Source organism: Micromesistius poutassou (genome assembly GCF_964030765.1).
Source record: "Micromesistius poutassou genome assembly, chromosome: 3".
Taxonomy (NCBI): Eukaryota; Metazoa; Chordata; class Actinopteri; order Gadiformes; family Gadidae; genus Micromesistius; species Micromesistius poutassou.
This window is the reverse complement of record NC_140273.1, coordinates 4,062,254-4,083,271: the sequence shown is the minus strand read 5'-3', so window position 1 is coordinate 4,083,271 and position 21,018 is coordinate 4,062,254. Positions and strand designations below refer to the sequence as shown.

The window sequence follows — 21,018 nt, the reverse complement described above, 5'->3', positions numbered from 1 at the left end:
ATAAGGCAGGCTGAGTGGATGTGACGGAGGGATATTTCTGCGTTGTCGTGATGAGCATGGTCCAGGGACAGGCAGTGGGGCCTTATGAGAGAGCTGCTTCTGATCACAAAAGGTATAGTTCCTCTAAAACAATAATTCCCTTTCCCAAATAAAAGTTCAACCATTAAATAGAATGAATAACAGCCCTATGATAAACAGCCCTATGATAAAAAAAAACAACAATTAGGCCTAACTATTGAATTGTTTCCTCGATTTTTAACACAGAACTGGGGAAATTAACTGCCTGTGGAAAAAGCAGTTGTGGCTGTTGGAGCAAACTTCATTATTATAACTCTGAAAACGAAACTCACGAGAGAGAAGGTGCATGTTTGTGGTTCTCCACAGATCCCTAAACCCAGGTAGGGTGTCAGTGGTGTGCAACTGCCGGCTTTACCTTTAAGCCACAGATATCTGTACGAGCAAGGAGTGAGCGGAGAGGAGGAAAGAATAGCAAACCGAAAACGCACATTTTCAAACCACCAGCTGCTGCTGCTCTTCAGAGTGCAGTCCGGGATCATGGACGCTAGGGATGAGCAACAGAGGAACAGAAGAGGGAGAACAAAGAGGAGAGAAGGCCTATTAAGGCTGCCTGTCAAATTAAGTTCTGGGTGGAGTGGGCTATGTGTGTGTGTGTGTGTGTGTGTGTGTGTAGGGGGGGGGGGGGGTAGCCATTGTAACCATGACCCCTGAAACCCCCCAGTGTATGAACAAAAATGACAAACTATAGGAGTTTTTTGCGGACACCAAAAATAACCACAGCACTGAAGACCTCGCTCCGGTCCCTGCTCCAGCCACACACAGAGCTGAACTGAGAGGTGGACACTCCTGCCTGGTCCATGGGCCCCTATAGGCGAGGAGCTGTTCCCTGACTGCTCAATCAAACGTCATGGAAAGCTTTTGCATGCTCTGTGGCCTGGAGAATTGTACAGCAGCTTTCATTAGGTGCAGGAACACATAGAGCATGCTGTCCAAATGTAGGCCTATACTGATTGCTCACCTGCTCTTAAAGAAATAGGCTTGGCTTAGCTTGACTATGGAGGGTCAACGTTGAGTTTGCAGGGGCTGAACATTGCAGTGCCTCAAGTGTTTGAGGTTGAAAAATATCCTAGGTTCCACCTTTTGCCCTTCCACCATCCCATCCCAGTCTATACCAGCATGCTGTGTATACCCCTACATGCCGCTGCCTAATGACCTGTAATCACTTGAGTACGCTTTGGATAACAGCACCACCTTCATTTGTAAAAGGTTGGGTACACATCAACAGCTTTCCTCTCGATTACAACACACTAGCCCTCTCTAGCCTGCATGAACGGCACTTGGACAACTAAATTAAAACAAGACTAAACATTGTCGGGGCACGACGGGAAAAAGGCAGCACCTTCACTGCATGCCTCATCAACACCACCCCTCCCCCTGCACACCCATTTCAGAGTTGTTTTCTCCTCCCAATTATTGACAGTAAATGAATTCAAAGGCAAAAAAGAACAAGCCAGACTTCCAGGCGTTTATGCCGAGCTTAGGAATGTCTTCCGTGTCTAGATGAGGGTGACCTAAAATAAAAGCCCTACCCCACCCCCATCTCTTTACAGAACACAAGTCTGGTTAATTACACCGGGTTCTGATGTGAAACATGTTGTGTAAATACGGTTTCTTGTCCAGTTCCAACTCCCCATTGGTTCAAATGGAGGTCTAATGAGTGTGATCTGTTCAAAGCACCTCCAAAAGAAAACAGAAATCTAAGAGCAAAAGCCAGATGGTGTTTTGTGGCCTATAGCGTGTTTCAGGTGATGGTGGCAGCGACAGGCGGTCTGCTGGTGGATGAGACGCAGCAGCAGATGCATTTGTCTCCTCTGCCTCCCGCTGCCCAACCAACAAAAGGAAAAGGACCGTTTGAAATATCATTGAGAAACGCTTTGAATGATTGATGGACGTCGGGACGAGAACACTTTGGGCCAAAGGATCGGGATTGATTTAGCTTTTTTGTTGGGATATTTAATGTACAGTGAAATAACATTAAATGAACATATGACATTTCACCCCCGAAAAAAAATAATGATTTCAAATAACGCTGATCTGAAGTATAATTCAAATATTAACTATTTTGCTAGCAATGAGAAAAATGTGAAATAAAAAGCAGGACATCGGCATGATGCATATCAAAAACACGGTACAGCCAAACAAACCCTTTCTGCAGTTGTTTTTTTTGATAATCTTTTTTTTTTTTTTTACAGACCAAGAAAAACAAGTTCCTTGTTAAGATCGATTTGACACAAATGTACATGATTCACCGCTCACTTCAACAGATAAAAATACTTATGAAAACAAAATTCCCGCCCCCCCCCCCCCCCCCCCGCAATCCCACAGAACCGACGAGAGTCTACTGTCATTTTGTCTTTTAATATAGAGGCCAACGTCTTACAAAAAAAAGTGCATAAGAGCAGCAACAGTGCTGGAACAGTGTGGGACAAAAGAAAGCAAGGGGAGGGGGAGGAATTATCCGAGCGGGAGGTTTAGATAGCCAACCACATCGCAGTCTCAAAGTACTATGCAGTGGCCAGTGAGGAGGGGCTGGGGACAAAGGGCGTGTTTTTCCTTTTCGAAGCAGTGAATAACTCTGCGGTTTGTTCCAGGGCCTGAGCCCGGAGTCTTTATATATATATATATATATATATATATATATATAAAAAACAACAGGCCTCTGATATGTTGGTCATCATCGTCATCACTCGGATGTAAGCTAAGCAGCCCAACACTGTAGATAATACCAAACGAGTAAACAGTAGAAGAAATAATAAAAGTTCAAATTAAAAAAAGAAAGAAAAAATTGCACTCAAGGCAACAATCAGGATTTACATACGTATACAAAAAGAAGGAATCACTCTCTGATCTCGTATCTCGTCACGACATATGTATGATTCTGAGTTTCAATACCTTTCCGCCTGTGAAACCCGGGCTGGCTGGTGCAGCCCACGTTTCTGAAGAATTTCAAGTCTAACTTTTTTTTGTCTAACTTTTTTTTTACGCATTTACGATCTGCATTTGTATTTTGTGTACATTACTAGATTTGACAACTATCGCTATTTGTAAAAAAAAAAAAAAAAAAGAGGAAAATAAATCCAATGACACTACGTTACAACTGAATAGTTCAATGGCAGAAAGAAAAATCTGTATAATAAACTTGAGTAGGAACAACCAACAAACTTCAGTCAGAAAAAAAACAAAAACGGATTATTGAAATAATTTATACCTTTGTATATCTCATGGACAAGTTTAGAAGTGAACCACCGGCTCATTCTAGACATAGGCACAGTTTTTTTTTTTTTAATGTAAAAAATTAAACAAAAATCCAAAAAAGCGATGCTGTCATGAGAGCTTTGTTCTCCACGGTCAAGAAGCTATTCACAAAAAGTGTACAGTCGTCGAGTGGTTAAAAAAAGGGAATAAAATACCAAAAAACTAAAACATGAATAATGACAAGAGTTGATGTCGAGTTATGGCAGCAGCGGTAAAAGGTGAGATCCAAATATATTTTTTTTGTTGGTTTGTTTTGTGTTTGCATACAATTGTATCTTTGCTCACGTAATAAGATGCTTAATTACTGTAAATACATTGGCAATGGGAGCACGGTTTATATGATTAAAAGACTTGCCACTCAGCTCAAAGTTACTCAATATATATCTATATATCTATATATATATTTATAGTTTGTTTTCGGTTTTGGCAAAGAGTTGTAGATATTTTCCTTTTCCATGGTTTCCGGGTGGAGGTGGTGGAGGTGGCGGTGGGGTTGGGGCCACGGTCCTTAAATAACCATGACAACGTCTGAGAAACACGGATCTCGAGTCTACATAGTGCTGCCTCGTTAAAAACAAAACATAAAAACATAAGAGCATCTTTTTGTCTTCCCCCTCCCCCGTCCTCCCCCACATATCCCTCTTCTTCCTCTTCGCCGTCACCCCACATACCCGGGACGTGACCTCATATCCTCCCGGCACAGTGCGCCCTGGAGTTTTGGCGAGAGGCCGGCCGTGTAGCGATCTAAAGCGTGATTGGGCGGTGGCGGCGGGGGGGGGGTTGGTTGGGCGGGGCTTGGGGCTTGGGGCGGGTCAAGGGGTGAGGACTAGAGGGGCCAGTGGGTACGGGGTTCGCTTGGAGGGTGGGGGTGTGTGTGTGTGTGTGTGGGGGGGGGGGGGGGGGGGTGATCACACCATGGCACGGTAGGGCCCCTGCATCTTCAGGAACTGGATGATGAACGAGGGCCCGCCGGCCACGATCTGCGGCGGCAGGTGGCTGAGCGGACAGTTCTCGATGCTCATGATGGACAGCTTGCTGCAGAGCGCCAGCTCAAAGGGCAGGCTGTGCAGGTTGGGGTTGTCGTTGAGGTACAGCTCCTCCAGGTTCTCCAGGGTTCCTGTGTGGGGGGACGGGGGACGGGGGGGGGACAGGGCAGAGCGGACCGTTGTCATGTTGTCGTGACGCTCCCGTGAATCGCTACGGGATTGGAGTGAATGTTGTTATCTGGATTTACGGCCCCAACTCTGAATTAAACCGTTTTGAGTTCTGGGTGTATCGAGCGACTGTGATTTAGCTTGCTCACCCGCAACTCGATTGCAAAGAAAATCTATGTATTGCCTGAAGAATGAAAGTAAAGGAATGGGACAAATTTAGGAGAGTCCATTTCAGAGCCAATGCCTCTGAAAAGGTACGCTTCATTCTGTCAGGTAAACGAATGGTGTGTGCGGTCATTAGTGGAGAGAGGTTGGACCAGATGATACGATGAACCTCATCAGGCATTTGGGGAACTCAGCTGGCAGGGCTCGGTGCATCTCTACAGCCATCAACCCCCCCACCCCCTACACCAAAACCACATGAAATGTATCTGTGGAACAGATTGTGGAGAGTAATCCATGCATTCTGAAAGCACAGCAAAAGCCGAAGATTGATATTTCCAATAAAGAGGGAGCACAACTAATCTTTGGGGAAATCCATTCCTTGTGAGAGGTGCAGAGTCACCATAATAAAACACTGGCTCCGCACATTCAAAAAGGGGGAGCATTATGGAAAAAGTCATTATGGCTCCGAATGTGCATCTTCAAATGTTAACCATTAAACAGGTCAATTGATTAACGTGCCGATCGATTAATTTATCAAAAGGACACCACTTTGCTAGACAGACCCAATGAATAATGCAAAACGATGCTCCCAGACCATGGTCTGAAGTACTCAAACCCTCCCCTAGCCTTATGGATGGGGCTTCGGAAGCTGCCACATGCACACAACATAAACTGAAATAAAATCTCCCAAATCCAACGTCATCATACGACGATTTTAAGGTCATCACCTGTGAAAGGCTATATCCAGCTGTAGAAACAACACTAAATTAAGACTTATTTGGACAATGGATCAGAACAGCCTATCAACAGGTATAGCAACATGTTGAATGCATCCTATATCCTTAAACCATCAGGCCAAACAAATATATACATCTAAAAACGATGTCTAGTTATTTTGTTTAGTTACTATTTAGTTTCAAAAAGTTAACAAACAATGCTTTGTTGCCCTTTCACCATTCATTCATGGTGATTTGACCTCACTGCCAACAAAGCTTTAACTAGAAGTCAAAATGGAACCGTAAAGAGAACACACACACACACACACACACACACACACACACACACACACACACACACACACACACACACACACACACACACACACACACACACACACACACACACACACACACACACACACACACACACACACAGCGGGGTCAGTTGGTGATCCGTGGCTGCGTGATGCTCTGCAGCCTCCTAAGCCGTCTTAATCCTCACGTGAGGGTTCCACTCCACTCACAAGCCACCACGCCCTGCGTCTGCCCAATGAGCTCCCACGCCAGGGAAGAAGGCCATCAAACCCGGGGGTTTCCATCACATCCACGTTGTCATTACCGGAGTATATTAGGAAATATTTTGTTATAGGAAAACCTTTTTTCGCCTCACGTAGCCACGACAGTCTGAGAGGAGACGGACAAGAAAACAGCGTGGATGCGATGGAAGCCATTTTAGGCCCACGGGGGAAGCAGAACTTGTGTAGGGCACGGCCCGTGACCGCGCGGACACACAAACACACTGCGCCCACGCCGCATCCACACTGCGGCCAGTGGCTCCCCTACAGCAGGGGGTGAATGTGGGTGAATGTGGGTGACGGAGAGAGGTGACAGAGGGAGGTGATGGAGGGAGGTGATGGAGGGAGGTGATGGAGTGTGGCGGCGGTCTTTACCGATCTCCTCGGGCAGGTGCTGCAGCAGGTTCTCGCCGAGGCCCAGGTGGGTCAGGTTGGTGAGGTGGCCGATGCCGCGGGGCAGCGTGGTCAGCTGATTGTTGGTGAGCACCAGTTTCTGCGCGGGAGGAGGAGAGGACATTCCGGGTTTCAATGAGACATTCCAAGCGACGTGGAACTACGTGTTCGTAGAACCACCTCACTGCTGTTCCAAGGCCGACCTGAAAGTCTGGTCTCAAAATTAGAACGAGTGACAGGCTAGGACAATTAGTTAGAGTTGAGTTAATTAACTAACTCTACGACATTCATTACTTAGTTTCTGCATTACAAATGTTTGCTTTGGCTGTCTAGTGCTTTACGTGCGTACACATGCTGAGTAAAGATACCTCGGTATAAAAGCGTAGCCACGGTCAGAAGCCTCATCAGGTCTGAACACATTCACTATCTCACCTGCAGGTCCTTAAGGTACGCAATCTCATTGGGAAGCGACTCCAACTTGTTCTCCTCCAGGTCCAGCTCCCGGAGCTTTCTGAGGTTGCCGATACCATGCGGTAACTTCTTCAGAAGGTTGTTGGACAGTATCAAGACCTGAGGAGCGACAACAACAACAACAACCCTGGTTTACTTGGTGGCTCCTTTCTAAAAACGAGTCCTAGAACACACATCTCCCAACGGTGTCCTGCTCCACCATGTCGTGCAGTGATGGGGGCCGTGGTGTGCAGTGATGGGTCCGTGGTGTGCAGTGATGGGGGCCGTGGTGTGCAGTGATGGGTCCGTGGTGTGCAGTGATGGGGGCCGTGGTGTGCAGTGATGGGGGCCGTGGTGTGCAGTGATGGGGCCGTGGTGTGCAGTGATGGGGCCGTGGTGTGCAGTGATGGGTCCGTGGTGTGCAGTGATGGGGGCCGTGGTGTGCAGTGATGGGTCCGTGGTGTGCAGTGATGGGGGCCGTGGTGTGCAGTGATGGGGCCGTGGTGTGCAGTGATGGGGGCCGTGGTGTGCAGTGATGGGGCCGTGGTGTGCAGTGATGGGGCCGTGGTGTGCAGTGATGGGGCCGTGGTGTGCAGTGATGGGGCCGTGGTGTGCAGTGATGGGGCCGTGGTGTGCAGTGATGGGTCCGTGGTGTGCAGTGATGGGGGCCGTGGTGTGCAGTGATGGGGCCGTGGTGTGCAGTGTTGGGGCCGTGTTTTTTAAAAGACTCCGGTGACTGCACATAATCACTTAAAATCACTTCATTGTGTGAGAAGTGTTGTGCTGCACCTACTTTTCCTTTTCAAACTTTGCCATTTACACAAGAGCAGCCATCTACAAATAGAGATGTTAGGGCGCTTTAAATCACAATTTAGCAATACTGTAGGGCCTTTATAGCAGTCCAACTATATCTGCATAACTACCAAGACAAATAGTTGTATATCATCCATCACCTGTCAGGCGTTGGAAACACATCAACATGGGAAAATACCTGGCTAGTTCCTTCAGCTTCTCCCACTGGATTTTGTATTCCTGCTCTACTGCCATGCCACACGCTCCAACATGTCCTTCCTTGTTTCTTCTCCATTTTGATTGTCCATCTCCATTATCAGTTACTACTGATCTGTCTTACAATACCCTGTCTTATGTATTATAATGCGATGCATTATACCATCAAGCGTACATCTAGTGAAGCCATATAGTAATACAGTACCCATAGGGGATGGTAAAAAGGTAAAAATGTGTATTTTATACTACATATACTTTTGTTGCCAATGTGTAAAACTAAAATCCACCCAGTGAAGCCATCATTTTGCAACCAAAATAATTGAGACTCTATTTCGTACAAATAGTTAGTGTGACTGTCTACTATCAGGACTGGATCACCCCACCACTCATGACATAATCTACTGCTCAGTGCTCAGCATGAGAACCGGGACGTTTCAGTACTAAGACATAAGGCCTGCAGTTGCTCTGGTCTGTGGCTACCTGGAGGGCAGTCAAACTACCAGCCTGTGATGGGTTCGTACTTCGGTCTACTACTTCTAATGATTTGTTTTGTCTGATTGGCCGATATCCTATGCCGTCCAATGGGGTAGCAGCATAAAGATTACCACGTAAAGATTACCAGCATATATGCTCCTTTAGGATAAGATAGTGCTAATCCCATATGGGACATTAGGGGAAGGACTTTTTGTATCCACCCGGGCTCTTAATGGCCACTGGACATTGAGACTGATAAAAACGATGTGAATGAAGGAAGTTTTGGTACCTGGATGACGTTTACATTTTGGGTCATTGTGATGACAGGGTGTCATCATCACCCTGTGATAATATTTGTTAGTTTCCCTTCAACTCCCAGTGTTTTCCCCATTCCCACTGCGGTATTCCTGCAGTACAGTAAGGCAGGCGGGAGTATCACCTCGAGGGACGCCAGGCCACACACGTCCTCCGGGATCTTGGTCAGCTGATTGGTGGCCAGGTTCAGCTCCACCATGCTGGTCCACGTGCCAAAGTCCAGCGGCAGCGAGGTTAATTGGTTGTCCTGGGGTAGACAACAAAAGCAAAAGGGCAAACAAAAAAAAATGAAGAAACCCTGTATGACTGCCAGACCAACCGCATAAAGGCAGGGTCTGTTCAGGGGCGGTCGTTTGAGTTCACTGGCTAGGCCGCGTGGCTGAGGCTTAGCAGATGAATGGAGAAAGTACAGTAAACCTGACACCAAGGTGTGAACCTGCTCTAGCAAATAGAAAAGGCCGTCCCGGTACGACGCACCTTGACCTGCAGCGTTACCAATCTAACTTGTAAAGTCATATCAGGCGAGGATATGTGCACTGCCCCCTGAGCCACACATTTCATGTGCACTGCCCCCTGAGCCACACATTTCACAATCCATTGTGATCGTTCCTTACAATGCCTTCCATCATAAGCTGCAATGCAGTTGCTTTCAAATAAATCTACTGAAGCCATATATTAATACAGTCCCTATAGGGGATAGTAAACACGGTTTAAAATGTGTATTTTATCCCACATATATTTTTGTTACCAATGTGTAAAACTGAAACCCAACCAGTGAAACAATCATTTTGCAACCAAAATAATTCTGACACAATTTGGTACAAAGACTCAGTCAGTGCGATTACATGACACTCAAGAAAGTCGACTTATTGGATTACTAAGATGCATGTATACACCTTGGTCGAGCTATACTCGAATCGAATTGGGTTACTCATAGTCGAATTAAGACCCCTAGATAATGAGATTCATAGTCGAGTTAAGCGTGCATGTACGGAGTCGAATTGGATTGTGCGTTGAATTGCGTTCTGCACATGCTCGAGATCTTTTCCCGGGGCTGTGAGCCGGAAGTAGAAGGAGACGATAGTCGTGTTGTTGTTGCCGTCGGAAAACGAGAAACAGCGATTTATTTAAAAAGGTGGCGCAGAAGATGGAGGAAGCCGGTGAATGTAGTTACCCCCTATAAGAATTCTGTCCCGGCCGCGGGAGTGCGCATGGCATGCATTCATTAAAGGTGGAAGCACACAGACACTATGCTTCGATTTCACCCAATGCTGAATTAAAAGTACATGTTTTTCTAAATGTGGGTCATCAACAAGGTTGTAAAGTATTAACTTCGGGCACATCTGTCAAAATAAATGTTTTTTTCTCCCGACGTGTTTACGATCTTTATTCATTCCTTGCGATGCGGCGGGGGAATGCCGTATACGGACGGGCGGCGGAGGGGCTGCTCCGGTGGGAGAAAGATGTTTTCAGTTGACAGCTGTCAACTCACTTCGGATAGGCAATTTATTTAAAAAGCTGGCGCAGAAGATGGAGGAAGCCGGTGTCGTGCCAATGTAGTTACCCCCTATAAGGAGTGTATCATCATCAACATGCATTCAGTACACACTACGCTTCAATTTCACCCAAGGCTGAATTAAAAGTACATGTTTTTCTAAATGTTTCTCATCAACAAGGTTGTAAAATAACTACGATCGTTATTCATTCATTGCGCCGCGGCCGAACTGACGGGGGTATTCTCTGATATTATGAATCTTACAGACTGCGTCGGGTTCTCCGACTCTCTGGTACTTCCACAACAAGTAAAGACTCCTAATGGGGTTTATCTCGACCATGGGGGAAAAAGGAATTGGGGGAAATTAACTTTGTCTTTGACTCTCTGAAGTCCAGATTGAAACGAACATGGAGGAGAAAGCGATGTTTCAGCAGACAGCTGTCAGTTCACTTCGGGTCCATATCATTTCTCCGACGCTCCATTGTTTCGACCTCTCGGTCGTATGCAGACTCCTCCGCCGGCAGAGCAGCCGGAGGAGTCCGCATACGACGACGAAAAGATATGGACCCGAAGTGAACTGACAGCTGTCTACTGAAAACATCTTTCTCAAATGCCGCCTGAGTTTGTTGTTGCTGGTGACATAAAGAGGTCAACCGGTGGCTCTATTACCACTAGTTGAAATGGGTACAGCGCCACCTAACGTACCGGGGTATGACACGCTTTGGCCAATGAATCGATTTACTCACCGCCATGTATACGTGGACAATTGCAATTGTCCAATTGAGGAGCATAGTCGAACTTTGGCTTTAATCGAATTAAGCTGTGCATGTAAACGTACTGAGTGGGACTGTCGACTATCAGGACTGGATCACCCCCCAACCTTTACAATGACTTCCATTCTACGTTACAATAGCCAAGCCATATATTAATAAAGTACCTATAGGGTAGGGCTGCAACAACTAATCGATTAAATCGATTAAAATCGATTAGAAATATAGTTGGCGATTAATTTAGTAATCGATTCGTTGGATCTATGTTATGCGCATGCGCTGAATGCGCTGCATGCGCTGAATGCGCTGCATGCGCTGCGGCAACGTCTCAGGTGGTGGCAGTAAGCCAGCCAATGCCGTGCCGTGTGCAGCTCACGTGACGACGTCGTCTACCTTGCCTGGAGTAAACGTTTGGAAAATGGCGGAGGTAAACACTGCAGATAACGTGAGTTTAGTGGAGAAACGTGTGGAGGGCAATAATACAACGGAGAAAAGTGTACGACCGAAGTCTTCAAAAGTGTGGGAACACTTTACGCTAAAGCCATCCAAGAAGACGGTTAGCTGCAAAATGTGCAGCGTTGACCTGCATGGCACGGTGGTACAACTTCACTGCGGGAGCACCTGAAGAGGAAACATGTTGGAGCCGTGGATGAAGGGAACTCACGGTACGTAACTTTATAAATCCATAGCCCGGGTACATTGATCCGTCGTGTCTGTGTACGTGTGTTTTTAATCTTTTATTAACGAGGTGTAATCCGATTGTTTTAACGGAGCGCAGCAGCAACTGCAGTGTATTCATTTTTAAAGTGTTACAAACTTTTTGGAGAGTGCAACGACTTTATTTTTTGTGTTGTTTTGGGGCGCAATATGCATTCACGAGTTCAGCACGCCAGCTCTTTTGTTTGAGTATCCATTTGTTGCAATTCGGGGCTGATAATGTGTCGGTCTCTGGCAGATTTGACTCTGTTTTGATGGAGAAAACGCACGGTTACCAATTTCAAAATAAACGTAACGGACAGAAATATATCCGGTTCGTTTCATAATGGATCAATGTACCCGGGCCACCAATAAAGCTATTAAAATCTATTTAGGTTGGAGAGACACTTTAGTATAACTAACGTTATGGAGTTGCTGGAATATATCTTGCTGGCAGTCTAAAGTGAATCCTTTATTACTTCACAACAGAAACTTGAACAATATCTCATCCAGTTCTGATCTGATTAGTTACATTTCCGTTTTATTTTTGCTGTATGCTGTATCCCCAATGTCCATTTATTTTATTGCGTTTTTTATGTGGTGGCATTGTCTTTATTTGCCTTTTACGTCAGCAATTATTAATTAAATCAACAAAGTATGTATTGAGTTAGATGTAAATGGTGCTAATATGTACGTTCATTATATGGTTTCTCTCATTTCAGAAAGACACAACCCAACATTACTGACTTTGAGGGTGTTCCTGCTGAACCATTCTTTCATACTCCAATTCTACCTCATGGCCTGTTGTTGAAGAGCCATTTAGCAAAGCCTGTTAAACACTTTTGTTCGTGTTTTATGTTTTTCTTTGTTATTTAAACTGTTTTCAGCCAAATCACCTCCCTTTTTTAAACGGAAGACTTTTTGTTTTTGTTTGGAAAGGCCTGCTATGTGAAATGTGTCAAAACCTATATATATTGTGTTTTTGTTTAACTGTTAAAAACAGTTAGCTACAAACTGAAGTGCACTATATCTTTAAAACTATACCTTTTACATTTGTTTTTTTAATAAAATACTGGAAAGGATAGAAATGTCGTTTTTGTCTTTTTATCCGATTAATAATCGATTAATCGAACTAATAATCGACAGATTAATCGATTATCAAATTAGTTGTTAGTTGCAGCCCTACTATAGGGGATAGTGAACAGGGTTTAAAATTGCATTCAAACAACTAATCAAAACAAACACGGCCACGCACCTTCATGTTGAGCTTGCTCAGCACTTTGGCCCTGGAGAAGATGCCGAAGGGGATCTTGTTGATCCGGTTGTGTTCCATGTTGAGGGAGTAGATGGTGGAGAACTGCGAGGGCCCGCCAACGGGGTAGGACTGGAAGCAGTTCCTGGCCAGCGTCAGACTGGTCAGCTTCACCAGGCTCGACAATAGGCCCTGGTCAAAGAAACACAGGAGGCGTGCAGCTATGTGATCTGGAAGGGCCATGGAGAAATGCAGCCACATTCCCTCTGGGTGTGCGGTGAGCCCACGGGCCTCGCCATACGATTAGAACCGGGACAGGGGGGACGGGGAATCAGCGCCCAGCATGAACAAACGAGGCATGCTAACAAGGAAGTTCAGTCCACGGTTTTCTCTCACCGATCCACTATGCAACGGATCAGTGCAGCACTTAGAGGGTCAAATGCGCAACACTTGAATCACTCACCTCTGGTAACACTGAGATGTTGTTGTTTTCTAGGTTAAGTTCCTCCAGCTCTCTACATTTGGCTAAGGACCGGGGGATGGCCGACAGCCGGTTGTACCTCAGACCCAGGCGGTTTATGCTGGCCAAGTTACCTGCAGCCACACAGGAGACACGTGTCAAGCTATAGTAATGGCGCCTAACCAGTATGCATTAGCTTTAAAGGTCCCATATTATACCACCAGCTGTGAGTGTGATTAGCCATTTCAAGCTGTTTTGAAAATCTGCCTATAGTGAGACAGATTTAATCACAAGTGTGTCACACCTGGTGGTATAATATGGGACCTTAAATGGCAGTAATTAACCGGTAATGAGTAGGTATATGCGCAAGGAATACAGTTCATTCAAATAGTTAAATAGGTAAACATCTATGGAATCGAAAGGACATCATATCTCCAGACATAACTGAGAGGTGTGTACTACAGACGTCTCCAACGGACCTATGGTCTCCGGGAGGTCCAGGAGCTCGTTGTGCTGTAGGTCCAGGTTGGTGATTTGTGTGCAGTTGCCTATCTCCTTGGGTAGGTGTTCCAGCTGGTTGTGAGCCACATCCAGGGTGACAAGGCTACACAACTCCCCTGGAAAAGAAGACACATGTCCAGACAAAGTGCTTCAGTCATCTGGAGGGGACGTCAATGACAACCTCCAACCCTCAATCGCAGCAGCACTCCTGGTTTTACCGGTCCCACAAATGAGACATACCCTCAGGCCACCACGACCACACACTCATTATTGATTAGTCAAATGTGGGTTTAAACGTTCATGCTAAAAACATGGAATAAATCAACAGCAGCCATTTTTTTTAAAGGGTTACACACAGTGATCATATCATCACGGTGGCTTTGCTTTATCAGCCATCTAATTTCCAACGAATCAACATGTTGTTGTGAGCTTGTTGTGGCTGGCCTTTAACTGTCTTGGACGCCCCCGGACACATTCCGCGGCCCCGTCCCGTCTTCATTCCCCACCCATGCTCCACAACTCACCTATCTCCGCCGGCAGCTGCTTGATCTTGTTCTCCCGGATGCTGAGCATGGTGAGCTTGGAGAGGTGGTGGATGTCCTTCTCCACCGCCGTGATGCGGTTGAAGCGCAGGTAGAGCGTGGTCAGCGACGTCACCCGGTACACCACGGCCGGGATCTCCCGCAGCTTGTTGTGCCGCAGGTCCAGCATGCGCAGCTTCTTCAGGGAGTCCAGCGAGTCCGGCAGGCTGGTCAGGGAGTTCTCGCTCAGCGCCAGGGTGACCAGCCCCGCCAGGCAGCCCACCTCGGCGGGCAGGCTCTGCAGCTTGTTGCTGTACAGGTAGAGTTCGCACAGCTGCGTGAGCTCCTTGATGGACGTGGGCAGCATCTGGATGGAGCGCTTGGACAGGTCCAGGCGCATAGAGTTCTCCTCTCGACACTTGTTGAGCTCTTTGATCACCTCGGCGTTGCTGGACTTCTTGCGGGTGCCCGGCGCCGGGTTGGGCCGCTTTATCGTGTTGTCCACCGAGAAGGCGACGGCCGGCGGCGCGCCGCTGCTGTCCTTCTTTCCTTCTTTGGCGTCCTTCCCTTTGGTCTTGGCCTCTTTGCCGCCATCCTTGCCGAAACCGGCCAGGGCCTTGGCCTCCTTTTCCCTTTCCTTCCCCGGTGGACCGGCCTTGGGGTCCTTGTCCTTGGAGTCTTTCTCTTTTCCTAAAGTACTACTCATGTCGACGTTACTGGGCCCCCGCAGAGTCCTTCATGGGAGTCTCTCTCGGTAGGTTGCTTATTCAGGGAGGGGGGGGGGGTGGGTGTGTGTGTGCGGATAAGAGCCGGTGGTGGGGCAGGGGTTTTAAAATGGCAGGTGTTTATACATACCTCTGTGGCCTCAGAGATGGACGGGCACCCTCCATAGAAAGGTTGAGTAATCCGAAAAACATTCCCTTGTTTTGGCTCGGGAATTATACATTAAAAAAGTAGTAATGAGATGAAAAACAAAAATGTATATGAAGTATCTGGACTGTGGTGGCACCCACGGGCCACATGCTTGTTTAAACCATGCAAAATCCCTTTGGCAGCAGTAGCAATGAGTTCAGGTCATGAGAGTCATCCCAGTCCTCAATCTTCAGAGCTTTGCTGCAAACACAAGAAAAAACATTTAATCTCCAAACTCTGGATTCACAACTACGCATTTAAAATCACATTTTAAAATAACAACAGGCAGGCAAAATTCTACAAGATCCAGGATTAAACCTGCATAATGGATGGTTTACAGAAAACATATAAAAAACAGGTTTGGCCGATTATTAGTGCCTGACGAAATGTAGAATTGTGCCAGAGAAAGTTCAAGCGGCCAAGGTTCGCCTCGCTAGTAAAACAAGCCCTGTTGGTTGTTGACACTACAGGTTTTCCACAGCCTCACCTAAAGCTGCAAGAAAGAATTTGGCCTACCCCTCTGTCCAAGCCCTAGCAAAACAGATTTTGACTGATAGTATTCCACAGTCAAGGTGGAACCAGCCTTTTTTTCCTCCTGTTTATCATTTATTACAGTTTTTACCTCTGTATTCAGTGTCCAGTGCTATAACGAGCAAAGCTGTGGAAAACAAAAGTGGCAGTATCAGAGCTCAGTGAAAAGGTTAGGACTGCTGAGAGTAATCTTTAGAAGCAGCCTTCAAAGCAGGGACTCCCCACGACCACAAGACCTTTTGGGTACAAAAAGGGGGTCGATGGGAGATTCCGTTAAATGACAGCGTAGCGTGGTAGTGGATAGTGTTGTTAAAAAATCCTGGTTTCTGGTGACTTATAAAAAAGGTAACAAACTCAGCAATGAAGCACGAGGAGGACTTGAGCATAACCAGGCTAGGCTATCTAAAACAAACTATGCAGGACATTACCTTTAAAGGCTCTACTCTACGGCCTTGCTCTTAAACAATATCTGAAATATAGTAAACCATCTCTAAAGGATAAATTACACTAAAATGTATCTGCTGTTTCTAGCCTCTTCACAACTATTAAGGAGAGCACATAAGCTTCACGTCACAAGAGGCAGGCCAAGCAGGCAGAAACATCCCCATCCTACCTTGGCATCCACATTTTTCCTCCACACAATCACTCTATGCACTTGTTTGTTCTAAATAGAGAATCTGCGAGAGATAAACAAGATCTGCTCAACAGCCATCTTTAAAACAGCCCACCTTCGGGCTCACACTCAACCTACAAGTTATATTTACCCGCTACTAAGTGTGGGCCAAGGCGGAAAATCAATGACAACACAAGCGATCTACACTATGAAAAAGTGCACAACATTGTTAAGGGGTTTCAGGGCATTGGGTCAAGCAACCAGTTAAATGCATTTGTAGTTCTATAATTTTGAGTCAATGGCTTGAATATTCATTTTGCATGTTGCACATTATGCATAAATCATATACGTTGTACATGTTATGTTGTACATGCATGTTGGATAATAAAAGAGCAGAAGGCCTAAATCAATCCATAATAGTGAACATTTTAACCTAAGACAATTGCATTTGAGATCCTATTATGGCATTAATTATGTAGTTACAGTGTTGTAAATTATTGTACCGTATATACTACTTCAGATTTGTCAGACAAAATGTCAGTATAATGCTGCTTTAGAAGGTAAACAAAGTAAAGGTATCTCATATCTCAAGTAACCATATATTTATTCACGGATAACACAGTAATGAAAGTATAGTACAAACCACATTTTGTGGCTGATTGATCGGTTTCCTGCCTTTTTTGGAATATAACTCAGGGTTTAGGGTTGAGGATTTCTGTAATAGTCTAACATGAGAAAACTAGACAACTTTGGCTAGGTATCACAGCAAAGGATAAGGATAGGTCATGTCTTTAATATAAAATTGGGCTAACTAGTAACTACACAACTTAAGCTATGCAACACCCCACACGATAAGGACAGATAGTGTCTGTGATAGTCAAACATTAAGTAACATTAGCTAGACATCTTTGGCTAGGTAACCCCCCCACAAGATAAGGACAGGTCATGTAATAGACATGGAGTTAATCTTTACTTTGTCCAGGTAACAGCAAACATGATCAGGACGTGTCATGTATGTTATAAACATGGAGTAACTCTTTACTTTGTCCAGGTAACACCAAACATGATCAGGACATGTCATGTATGTTATAGACATGGAGTAACTCTTTACTTTGTCCCGGTAACACCAAACATGATCAGGACATGTCATGTATGTAATGGACATGGATTAACTCTTTACTTTACCCAGGTAACACCAAAGATGATCAGGTCATGCCTGTGATAAACCAGCGAAAGGGATTATCGACACACGGTGCCAGTTCTGAGAAGTCAGGTCACCGACTGAGATTAGCTGATTTTGCGTAACACGGATTTGAACAGACAAGAGCAGTACACCAACAGTGTGGCTAGTGCAAATAATGTGCCAATGACGCCTACAACACAACCGATACGGCCAGTTGTCAGTAGCGGTTACGTTAGCTGCCTGGTTTGTTGAGCCCCAGTAGCTTCGCTTGTCATGAAACCACATTTTTAGGGGTTGTCTGCATCCAACGTCCAACAGCAAGTTTTCAAATTGAGTCGCTAAATTACAATCTGTAAACCAAAAAAGGGTTAACATATATGGTTGCCTCAAACGGGAGATTACACAGCGATACAGAGCGACGTCCGCTTCAGAGCCAAACGCCAGAAATGCTATGTGGCTACAACCGCTAACGTTTGCCTTTGCTAACAAGTTAGCCCCAGTAGCTAAATACGTTTTCAGCGAATTATTCATCTCACGGGGTTGGGGGGAACGCGGCGTAATAACGACTCGGTTCCGAGGGAAAACGGGGAAATAACACCAATGTCACCACGCATTGCCTTCTATGTGATCACCGTGGAGGGCCGTGGGCTTCTCCGGGGAGCATACATCCACCAGTGACAGAGCAACGAGCCCTCCTCGGCCGGCCGGCGGGCGGGCGGGCAGAGCGGAGTGTGGAGGGGCAGCAGCAGGCCCGAGCGGAGCAGCTGTCAGACGTGGAGCCCCGTCCCGACCACGGGCGGCTCGCGACCGGGCGGGGGGACGCGCTCCTGCCGCAGCCCGTCGTGCGTAATACCGAGCACGTCGTCGGTTCGCTGTTTTATTTACCAGAAGGGACGACTGTTCACTGTTGTTGTGATTATTCTCTTGATCTAACGAGAGGGGATCACCGTGATCCCTTTTTTAAACACAGTGGCACGGCGATGGAAGCGCCATCTCTCCCGTTTCCTTCCGTCTTCCGTGGCCGAATAAGAGTGGAGGAAAAAGAAAACATTGTGAAAACAGCGGCCATTCCGAAACTGAACAAAAGAGTGCGTTCTCACGCCGTCAGAATGCACCGCCGCCTCCCGCACCGGGTGATAAGGTGGATGAATGTCGTGTCCATAACCTGCTGAATTAAAACAGAGCTCGACGCGGCGGGGAAACACTCGATGGTATCTATAAATGTAATGTTTTACCTTCAGAGGTGTGACTCCGCCATCCTTGCTTCCTCCTTTTTCCTACACTGCCGCGGCTCCTGTACCCTCCCCTACCATCAGATTGCGTCACTCGCACGCCTAACCAATGTATCACGAGACCTTCTGCAATTGGGATTTTTTTTTGGACAATTTTACATTTAATGTATAGGATTCATGCACGCAATATGGGTGTCAACTTTGAAACACTAAGAAACGGTAGCTATAACCCCAAATCCCAAACCCATTAAAATTGGGTAACTCACACGTTCTCATCACATTTTGTGTGATTTGGGGCTGTTTTCTTACAGAAAATTAACTTACACATTATCTCACATTTGGAACCAATGTGTGAATTTGGCTGTTTTCCTTAAAGAAAATCAACTCACAATGTTTCTGTAGTCTATGCTTTCTTGTTAAGAGTTCTGGATTCTTACCTAGTCCTAGAGTTAGTGCTGTATCAATGGCATTAGATGTGTTTTGCAGGTTTATCAGTTACCTTACTGCAATTTGAAATAGTTGTTTTATACTGAAGCCCTTTTATACCAACTCTAGGCTACTGTGCCAGTACACATATGATGTAGGCCTATGTGTATGTTGCTTTATATGCGTATCTTAAAGCACCAAGGTACAGATGACCCTCCTAATGAGCCAGTAATGGATGGCAAAAAAAATAAATATAAACTGAACATCTACCGTTACCTATTTGTATTTGGACCAACAAAGTTGACTGATTAAGTGCCTTATGATAAGAGAGGCGTGAATACTCTGAAATTAAATATCAATCAGTCCCATATGAAATATTAAAACCCATTTTTTTTCAATCATCATCAACTATTTCAGGGTTTTACTCTATTTTACGTTTTCTGCTAATAGGATCTCGAAAAGCCCTAATGAATTCCGTGTATCATCATATATCGCCTGTAGATGGCAGTACAGTCAAACACGAATGAGCAGATCCCAGAAGAAGGAGGGTCTGATTGACGGAAGTGTTGGCTTGACAACCTTGACAACGCTTTATATCTGCTAAATAGGTAAGATAAGACATTGTATTCATAGTTCAAATAGTAAGTAATAGTACGGTTTTAAGTATTTCTTTAGTGAACGGGGTAATTTTTCCACCTTGTCCCATTCAATCGCAGTGATCCAGCATGAACAGATTCGGTGCATCGCTTTATCTTTTACATCAGCATTGAAAGCACAATAAGTTATCATATTTTAAAGTGCCTTTTGATGATATATCGTGTTGTCCGAGGTGTGGTGATTTTAATTTGTCATACCGACTTTCAGCACTTTGCACACACGGAAGACAAAATGCCTGAAGTCAAGTCCATATTCAGAGAGGTTTTACCTAAACAAGGTAAGTAGCTGTACAGCCTGTGATAATGGATGTGGACTGTGTCAAAATCTCTAACTGTATGTTAGTCTACTTCAGTATTGTATATTACTAGTATTGTAGCCTACCTGTAGGCCTAAACTACAGTTATATAAACTAGTAACATTGGAATGATCAATTGACGATCTGCAGCACATAAAATGCGGATTGAGCTGAAAGGTTATTGGTTCAAAGACTGCGGTGTACAACTTACCTGTAGGCCCCTGGTCCATGCAACTACAATTCAGCGTTTAGTCACTTTAGTGAGAAATTACTTAATTACTGAATGGGCAATAAAACCAACTGTGCGAATCTAGCCTATGTTTTTGGCATAATACAAATACGGAAATAGATAGACGATCCAAAAGGATAGGATCTCAATGTGTTAATAACCAACCATATTATCTTGCTCATCAACAGGGCAGCTCGCCATGGAGGACGTGCCTACCTTGGTGCTCTGCAAGCCCAAGCTGCTCCCTCTCAAGTCGGTCACGCTGGAGAAACTGGAAAAGATGCAGTTGGAGGCTCAAGAAGCCATCAAGCAGCAGGAATTGGCATCCAGGCAGACGCAGTAGACCCCTATTGGCCTGAACTGTATCGAATGAAAGGTGGACGGAAAAACCTGCTAGGCTATTTTTAGTGGATTGTACCCGACTGTAATTGGTGACCTTATTACATGAAGCTTACCAAGGACCCTGCATCTAAGCTATTCCAGGAAAACGAGTCTTTATACTAATTTGAGACTAGTTATCTAATGAGTGCTTGCTTGATTGACTCATGTTTTGCTTGTTACTTTTATGCAAGACAATTGCACTATTATAAATCTGTCACGTTTGTATGTTTTATGTATTATAGTGGTGGTGCACACATGAGTAAATAATTATTATTAGT

General features: G+C 45.4%; 2 protein-coding genes across 5 annotated transcripts; one reads left to right on the top strand and one right to left on the bottom strand.

Moving 5' to 3' along the window:
• Nucleotides 1-2,420: 2,420 nt before the first annotated feature.
• Nucleotides 2,421-19,025, bottom strand: shoc2 (SHOC2 leucine rich repeat scaffold protein). Of its 4 annotated transcripts, none has more exons than XM_084465115.1 (9): nucleotides 18,756-19,025; nucleotides 14,285-15,394; nucleotides 13,739-13,876; nucleotides 13,263-13,393; nucleotides 12,803-12,991; nucleotides 8,711-8,833; nucleotides 6,772-6,909; nucleotides 6,322-6,439; nucleotides 2,421-4,450 (listed from the first exon to the last, which is right to left on the bottom strand). In XM_084465115.1, the coding sequence occupies exons 2-9, from the start codon at nucleotides 14,985-14,987 to the stop codon at nucleotides 4,242-4,244; spliced, it is 1,749 nt and encodes a 582-aa protein (XP_084321241.1). In that variant the 5' UTR covers nucleotides 14,988-15,394; nucleotides 18,756-19,025; the 3' UTR covers nucleotides 2,421-4,241. The 4 variants fall into 4 exon arrangements, with proteins under 4 accessions (XP_084321241.1, XP_084321243.1, XP_084321242.1 ...); XM_084465117.1 differs by lacking the exon at nucleotides 18,756-19,025 and adding an exon at nucleotides 18,406-18,507; XM_084465116.1 differs by lacking the exon at nucleotides 18,756-19,025 and adding an exon at nucleotides 18,153-18,290.
• On the top strand, nucleotides 18,573-21,016 carry bbip1 (BBSome interacting protein 1). Its single transcript, XM_084465123.1, has 4 exons — nucleotides 18,573-18,608; nucleotides 19,680-19,786; nucleotides 20,043-20,112; nucleotides 20,548-21,016. Exons 3-4 carry the CDS (start codon nucleotides 20,067-20,069, stop codon nucleotides 20,700-20,702), a joined length of 201 nt encoding a protein of 66 aa, XP_084321249.1. The 5' UTR covers nucleotides 18,573-18,608; nucleotides 19,680-19,786; nucleotides 20,043-20,066; the 3' UTR covers nucleotides 20,703-21,016.
• The last annotated feature ends 2 nt before the right edge of the window (nucleotides 21,017-21,018 follow it).

Excerpts from the sequence above, each read along its gene's own strand:
- shoc2 (XM_084465115.1), bottom strand. The coding sequence starts at position 14,987 with ATGAGTAGTACTTTAGGAAAAGAGAAAGACTCCAAGGACAAGGACCCC. Across the intron at positions 13,394-13,738 it reads GGACCTCCCGGAGACCATAG|GTAACTTGGCCAGCATAAAC; the intron begins GTCCGTTGGAGA and ends GTGTGGCTGCAG. Across the intron at positions 6,910-8,710 it reads GTGGCCTGGCGTCCCTCGAG|GTCTTGATACTGTCCAACAA; the intron begins GTGATACTCCCG and ends GTCGCTCCTCAG.
- bbip1 (XM_084465123.1), top strand. The coding sequence starts at position 20,067 with ATGCCTGAAGTCAAGTCCATATTCAGAGAGGTTTTACCTAAACAAG. Across the intron at positions 20,113-20,547 it reads AGAGGTTTTACCTAAACAAG|GGCAGCTCGCCATGGAGGAC; the intron begins GTAAGTAGCTGT and ends GCTCATCAACAG.